This window comes from Pseudorca crassidens, chromosome 3 (assembly GCF_039906515.1).
Source record: "Pseudorca crassidens isolate mPseCra1 chromosome 3, mPseCra1.hap1, whole genome shotgun sequence".
Classification (NCBI taxonomy): domain Eukaryota; kingdom Metazoa; phylum Chordata; class Mammalia; order Artiodactyla; family Delphinidae; genus Pseudorca; species Pseudorca crassidens.
Genome location: NC_090298.1, coordinates 109,480,351 through 109,487,661, shown reverse-complemented (window position 1 = coordinate 109,487,661; position 7,311 = coordinate 109,480,351). Strand labels below are relative to the sequence as shown.

The 7,311-nt window shown below is 48.1% G+C and overlaps 1 protein-coding gene across 1 annotated transcript; it reads right to left on the bottom strand.

The window, feature by feature from the left end:
* Nucleotides 1-5,183: 5,183 nt before the first annotated feature.
* Nucleotides 5,184-6,958, bottom strand: IL3 (interleukin 3). Its single transcript, XM_067730227.1, has 4 exons — nucleotides 6,794-6,958; nucleotides 5,570-5,662; nucleotides 5,406-5,441; nucleotides 5,184-5,288 (listed from the first exon to the last, which is right to left on the bottom strand). Exons 1-4 carry the CDS (start codon nucleotides 6,956-6,958, stop codon nucleotides 5,184-5,186), a joined length of 399 nt encoding a protein of 132 aa, XP_067586328.1.
* Nucleotides 6,959-7,311: the final 353 nt, after the last annotated feature.

Genomic DNA, 7,311 nt, shown 5'->3' with positions numbered 1-7,311 from the left:
ACTCTGCCACCAGTGCCCCAGTACCAGGTGCTTCCCACCTGGGCACAGGTACGGGCACAGCCACACTTCTTTCCTGGCACAGCTCTCCTCAGAGGTACACATCTTCACTGTCACAGTCTGCTGTCCCTGGCTGCACCACTTCATCTCTGGCATGGCCCATGTGGTGCCCTCCAGGGCAGGGTGAGTGGAGACACTCGCCCATTGTCTGCTGAAGGAAGTCCCAGGGGCAGCATGGTCAAGGGCGCCTGTCTGAGGAGGAGGCGAGAAGGCCTCAGGCTAGGATTCTGTGGACGCTGGGGAGTAGGGAGGGCTCCTGGAGGGCCACAGCATGAGCCAAGGCTGGAGGTGGAAGTTGAGTCTGGGATCTCTGAGGAGCTGGGTAGGAGAGAGGAAGCCTTGACTACCAGTCAAGGTAGGGGGTGGCTGTGAGCCAGTGATCTCTCTCCCAGAAACTCCATGAGGCATGGGGATGGGAACGAGCCTGGATCTAAGCCCAGTGTGTGTGCATATGTGGGGGGTGCTGGGTAGGAGAAGGGACAAATGTGCATGTAGAGGATTTTGGCGATAAACATGTGGTGGTTCAATGAATGGAGGATGGAGCTGAGGCACCACGGCTGTGCTGTGCGCCCCTGGAGCTGAAACCAGGAGGTCTTGGAGCCAGGAGGTACTTCTGGAGGCCTGGGTCCAGTCAAGGAGGAGACCCCAGGTGGGCCCTAAACCAGACTTAAAGGGCTCCTCTGCTTCAGTGGGCATTGGCCAAAACACTGTGGCTTGAGGATTCAGAGGCTCTGGAGTCATATTCTCTGTGCCTCATTTTTTTTTCGTATGTAAAATGAAGGCAGTCATAGACTTCATCTGGTCATTGAGGGGATTCTGAGTCCCTTTGCCTGATCCATCTTCCCCCTCCATGAGCCTGACCTGAGGTTTTCAGGAGAAAATTGAGACCCCAGCCCATGGTGAGAACTCACTCAACCCTCCACTCTGGCCCACACAACCTCTGCGTCTCCCTCCCTCCTTCCCACCATGGCCCCAGGGATCCGGCTCTGCTTGGCTGGCCCCTCTTTCCTCCAGCTTCTCTCCCTCTGCCCTGGCTCTTTCCTGTTGGCATTAAAAACAGTGATGTGGCCCCATCCTATCCCTCTCCCTCCATACACCCCCGACTCCTCAGGCATGGTTATCTAGTCTTGCTGTCTCCACAGTGTCCAGGCCAGGCTGGGCTAGGCTAGGCAAAGAGAGGGAGGAATGGCGAGGGACCAGGCTGAGACCCAGAGGTGCCTGGGGCTCCCTGACCAAGGGAGCTCTGGGGGACTTGTCTCTACCTGGCCACCCGGCACCCACACTGTGGCCCTATAAACTGCCTAAACTCTCCTGTGACCCCCAACTCACCCTATGCTCTTAGACCTCCACACCCTTACTCCCTGGTGCCATCTGCCTGACGTCCTTCTCTGCACCTCTGGCTGCCTGATGAACTCCTACTCCTTTATCAAGCTCCCTATGCATTACCTCCTGAGAGAAGCACCTCTGACGAGATCCACACCCATCCATCCATGGCTCTGTATGTAGTAACCCCTACCACACCATCCTGGGCCAACTGGACATGGCCAAGAGGCCCCCGGAGGCCTGACTCAGTGTCTCCCCAATCCCCTGCCCCAGCCTGGGTAAGCTGTGGAGGGTCCTCAGGGTGTTCGCTGAACTGAGTCAAATGCAGATTCAAGGCCAGGGTGGGAGGAGCAGAACCCCTTCCTGGAGCAAGAGGATTTGCACCATGGAGGGAGGTGGGCAATGCCTCTCTGAGTTCTCTCCTCAGGCGTTTGCCTTCCTGGCAATTTCTCTTTGCTTTATTTTTCTGTATTTCAAAGTTTATCAGTAAAGCTCATCTATGCTCTCTCATATTGCCCTTGCAGTAAAAAAACGATAATTTAAAAAAATTGAAGTATAGTTGATTTCCAGTGTTTCAGGTGACAGCAGTTATTCAGTTTTAGTTTTATATACATATATTTTTTCTTCTTCAGATTCTTTTCCATAATATTTTTTAAATTAAAAAATAAAATTCCTGGTTGAGGTTATCTACTTTCCTGCTGAAGAAGCACCTTGGATTTGGGAAGGTGGGAACTTTGGCCTTCACTTGGACATTGTGGGACTGATGATGGGGCTTTGGTGCCCCCTTGTGGCAACTGGACCTATAGACCTGGCACTAAGGACAGTCTGGGCAGGCTCTGAAAAAAGACCTTCAGGAGAGACTCAGGCACCCCAGGGCCTCCTGTTGGGTCATGGAGTCATCAGCCCTCTCCCTGAAGGCAGATGGACATGATGTGAAAATACCCTAACTTGACTGGGAACTGACCACCTGTTGGTTCTGGGCCCCAGGACCAGGGCTGTGCTTGGACCTGGTTGTGTTAGACCCAGGCAGGGTCTGAGGTTTGGGGTCAAGGATGAGCCTGAGTGTGCTGGGCTCATGTTCGTCCCACTTCAGCCTGAAGCAGGCTGGACTGCTGTACAAGAAGGGCAATGAAAAGCCCCCAGGAAACCTGAAAAGGCCCACCCCCTTCTCAAGCATGTCACCTCCACCCAGGTCCTGCCTATACTCCATGTCCTCTGATCTTTCTACACCAAGTCTGTGTTGTCTGACCTGACCACTGACCCCCACCTCCTGCAGTCATTCGCCACTAACACAGGTTGTGGTTTTGGGTTTTGGGGGTTTTTTTAAATTTTTTTATTAACACAAATGGTAGATAGTTTCACACTGTTTTATATCTTTCTTTTTTCCCATTCTTAAGCATGAAGTAGTTAATTTTATAACAAAATATACAGATATAAAGTGAGGGAGGTAGATAGCTAGACAAATACATAAATGTGCCTATAGTCAGAAACCAGATAGCATCCACTTCATAACTATGTTATTTAACAAATTATCTATTAAAGGACATATAGATTATTATTATAAAACATATATCAATAGAGTAATAATTATTTGTGCTCATATATACACACGTATGTATATAACAAATAATCACAAGGTATGCCTGTCACATTTAAGTAGATAATAGCAGCTTACCTTTCAAAGAGCTTGAAAATTTTACACTTTCATCAATAATAAATGAGAATGTCTCTTTTCTACAGTATATTCATTTTTAAGCACAAGGTAATTCTAAGTAATATTTTTAAAATAAAATGTGAACAATTAAAATACAACATTTAAAAAACTCTGGTATGTAGACAATAAGAAAAAAAGAAAAAAATGTGTACACTATGACAATTTCATGAGGTTTTTATTTTCAGGAAAAAAAATATACACACCAATGTAGGTTTTGAATTTTTATAAAGCCTGAGGAGGGAAGGGAGAGAAACTGAGGGAGAATTGTGGGCTCTTCCTTCTGTTCCATGAGTGCTCTCAGCACATTTCAGTCTCCAGGCACTGGCTGTTGTTCCCTCTTTCCAGAGTTCCTTCCTCCCTGATTGCTGCATGACTGGCCCTTTCTTGTCATTCAGGTTTCAACCTATATGTCCCCTCCTCAGAAAGACCTTCCCAGGCCATTCAATCTAAAGCAAGCTCCCTGGATACCTTCCATCTGTCTAGTCACTGCCATATTCCCAGTGTCCAGTAGAGGGCCTGACCCATAGGTTTTCAGCACCCAAAGCTCTTATGGGACTTGTGAGGAGTCAGAGAGGATGACATTACTCCTTAGCATGGTGACAGGAAAGTTTGCTCTGCCTCTTCTCCCCTGAACCCCCAGACTGGAGGAAGTGCACCTGGGCAGGGTGCAGGGGAACCAGAGAGGGAGGCACTCAGAGCGAAAGGGTCAGTGGGACCCCAACGGTCAGGTGGCAGACTGAAGCCACATTCAGTGATGCCCCAGTCTCCATCATTCAGGTCAGTCTGTGCCACCTCGGGGCCACACTGGCTGTCCTTCCAGTGGGTCCCTGCCTACGCACCTGTTTCAGAGAAGAGCTCTGTCCTGGAGTAGTGTGGATAACCCAGAGGTATGCAACATTTGAGCTGGTCTTTTTTTCCTCCATGTATTCATTTTTTCTTTTTCAATAGGATTCCAAATCCCCCTAAGCACAGACACTTTATAGTAAATTAAAAAAAAAAAATTACTGCACACATTTTCGCATCCTTTATAAGATACAGGAGACTGTTTTTGTCTGACTTGTCTTTATTATGTTATTTCTTGTCTACTTTAATAAGAAAGATTTCAGTCTGATCTAATTCAAAAACTACATTGCACCTTCTTTTTCTCTACCTTCATTCATCCCTTTAATGACTATGCATTAGAAAACGTGCTGGAAAAGGGCTCTTTAAGTAATCAGAGTGTTACTTGTTACTTCAGGTAGTTAACAGCTTCTTTAAATGAACCTGGGCGTGTTGAGTCAGGATCAGGGCATGTGAGGCTGAGGTTACAGTGTGGGTAAAGGTTTAGAGGTAGGAAGCAAGGTGTGTGGTTCCTCTAGGAAGCCACAGCGCTTCTGTTACCTGGAGCATCAAGGAGGTAGGTAGCTGTGGGAGAAAGGAAATAGAAGCACTGGATGGAACCAGGCCTTTTATGCTACCCTAATGATCTGGACAAGGTCCAGAAGACCCTGAGGACTGGAAAATGAAGTATAAACCAACATGGTCATATTTGCATTTTCTAAAACTCAATCTGGCTCCCCAGTGGACCACAGATTGCCAGGGTGTGGGTTCCAGGCCCATCTGGTGGTAGGGAGGTATGTTAAATCATCAGGCAAGAGAGTTACTAAGACCTGAGTAAAAATGAGACACTAGCAACAAAGCATTTGTTCAGAAAGTGTGGTTTATTTTCACAGATGTATAGAAACCAGTTTAAAACCTGAGGTACAAATGAACATGCCCCGAAGTCCCCATCTTGAATCTTGTTCAGAAGGAGCAAGACATGGCTCCTCTGCTAAAATAAATACCCTTCACATTGCACAAGGTAATAAATAAATACATAAATAAATAGTCTCAATAAAATAAAAATGAGAATAATCACAGAAGGACAAATGGGGGCTGCACATTTCAGGAATTAGGTAATTAACAATTAGTCTGACTCCACAGGAGAAAATGAAATTCTTCCAGTCCCGGACTATGCGAGAGACATCCAAGAAACTTAGGACATCTGCTGTTACTGACGTTCCGAGGCTCCAGAGAGGGATCTGAGCTTCGGACTTCAGACGTTAGGGCTCTATGTGTTCTTACAATTCAGAGAGTCTCTAATGGCAGACAGATATTCCTTCAGTTTCACCCGGAAATCACCCAAGTTATCCTTCTCAATAAGGATTGGCTCTTCCTATGAAGAAACCAAGAAGGTGGCATTAGATGGAGCCAGGTTGGAAGGTGGATGACAGGCTGGGGTCAGGTCATAGCTGAGGGCATCACCTGCAGGGACCTCTAGGGGGCAGCTTACCGTGGACGTGGTTGTGGGCAGGATTGGCTGGATTTCCTGTGGGAAGAGACCGAAGCAGACAGTCAGAGACTTGGCTGGAAAAGAAGCAGGACCTGCTACCCTCCTCCCCAGAGGCAGGGCAGGGCCAAGGCAGGAATGACAAAACCCTTGACAGCTTCACATACCTTAAGATTTTTCTTGATTTTCGAATCCTTTCCAAGGGAATTTGTGGCAAATGTCAGGAATTCTTCCAGGTTTGGCGTCCAGAGCCTTGTTTTCTAAGGGGACAAAGCATTCATGTAAGTGGGGAAAGGTTGGAGAGTGTCCTTCCCATGGCTGGGCTGAAGTCATCCCCACAGTTTTCCAAGCGTGCTTTCAGGGACATGCCTGGACAATCCCCTCCTTGTCCCCTTCTTGCCCCAGGTGGGTCCCTGAACTGCTCTGAAGGGCACAGGCCTAGAGGTGAGTGCACACCCCAGGCAAGCCTTATGTCACCCACATCCCGAGCCTCCTGTGAGCTGCATGAAGGGCCTGGGTGGATCTTTCTGCACTTGGGGAGAAAGAATTTCCCAAAACAGGCTCTAAAAAGGCAAAGGGTTGGCCAAGGGAAATATTTGCAGCAAGAGGCCTTGACTGAATTAAGGGCTCCTAGAAATCAGGAAGACAGTCACAGAGGCCCCAGCATGGAAACGGGTGCAGTGTGTGAACTGTGAGTGCCTAAGAGAGGGGGAATACAAATGGCCAGTAAACTCAGGAGAGATTCCACCTCTTGTTTTACCCAAATAATGCCATGCAAGCAAAAGTGAGATAACCACTTTAGGAAAAATAGCTATAAATGATGATAACTAGGGCTGATCAGAGTTGAAAATACGACAATTATTCAAGGAAAAGGAGGGAAGCAAACATGATCCTGAGGGAAATTTTAGTCTGCCATCCCAGAGGATGCTCCACTGAAAACTGAGCTTAAAACCTGTCATATTGTTCATCTAGAACTGCCTTTTCATTTTGTAATTTAAAAAGAAATCATTTTCATTATTATAGCCATGACGGGGGAAATGTGTTGAGCAGCTGCTAAGCACCAGAGGCCGGTCTGGGAACTTGACACACAGTGTGCATTTAATCCTCACAACAACCCCACTGAGACAGGTGCTGTTAACCCTATTTACAGATGAAAACACCGAAGCTAGTCAAGGTGAAGTGACACGCCTGAGGTCACCCAGGCAGGAGGTGAATGGGGACCCACCCAAGTGCACCCATTTGTGGGGCTGAACTCTTACCATCAGCCTCCTCTTTTCGTTTGAGTTCAAGAAGTCCTGTAGGGGCAGAGGGAGAGAGCCCATGAGTCCTGTTGGCCTGAGGCACCTGCCAGCCCTTCCCTGCCCCTTGCCAACCTTATCCCAGCTACTCACTTCTGAAGCCACAGGTAGCTTGTCTAGCTCATTTATAATTTCCCGGATCAGGTTGAGTACATAGCATTGTTGGGTTCCTGGTGTCTTGACCGGTGCCCCTTGTGCCTGAGGGGTGTGGAGTGTGAGCAGGAACAGGAGCCAATGCAGGATGGGGAGGCTGCGCATGTTTGGGCTGGCAGGATGGATTCTGTCTTGTCCGGGTCCTTCGTGGCATTATGAAGTGTCTGAGACAGCCGCCGTCTTTTATGCAGCAGGCCCGTGCCGCGGGCAAGCGGGGGTGTGGCGGGCGGGCTTCAGAAGAATCTTTATCTGACATGGAACCTCCATAGCAAACCACAGACTTATTCATCACTTTTTAGTACTCAAAATCAGTGAAACTTGGAAAAAAAAAATTACAGGGTATCTCCTCATCTTGCAAAGGAGGCTAAGAGACAGGCAGGTCACTGGGCAGAGTGGGGACAGGTAAAAGGACCTGTCTGACAGGGGAGCGGCCCCCTGACTCTGAGCTCCCTTGAGCC

Coding starts and splice junctions, on each gene's coding strand:
- IL3 (XM_067730227.1), bottom strand. CDS start 6,958: ATGCGCAGCCTCCCCATCCTGCATTGGCTCCTGTTCCTGCTCACACTC. Junction 5,442..5,569: donor AAATCAAGAAAAATCTTAAG/GTATGTGAAGCT, acceptor CTCTTCCCACAG/GAAATCCAGCCAATCCTGCC. Junction 5,289..5,405: donor TGCCCACAACCACGTCCACG/GTAAGCTGCCCC, acceptor GTTTCTTCATAG/GAAGAGCCAATCCTTATTGA.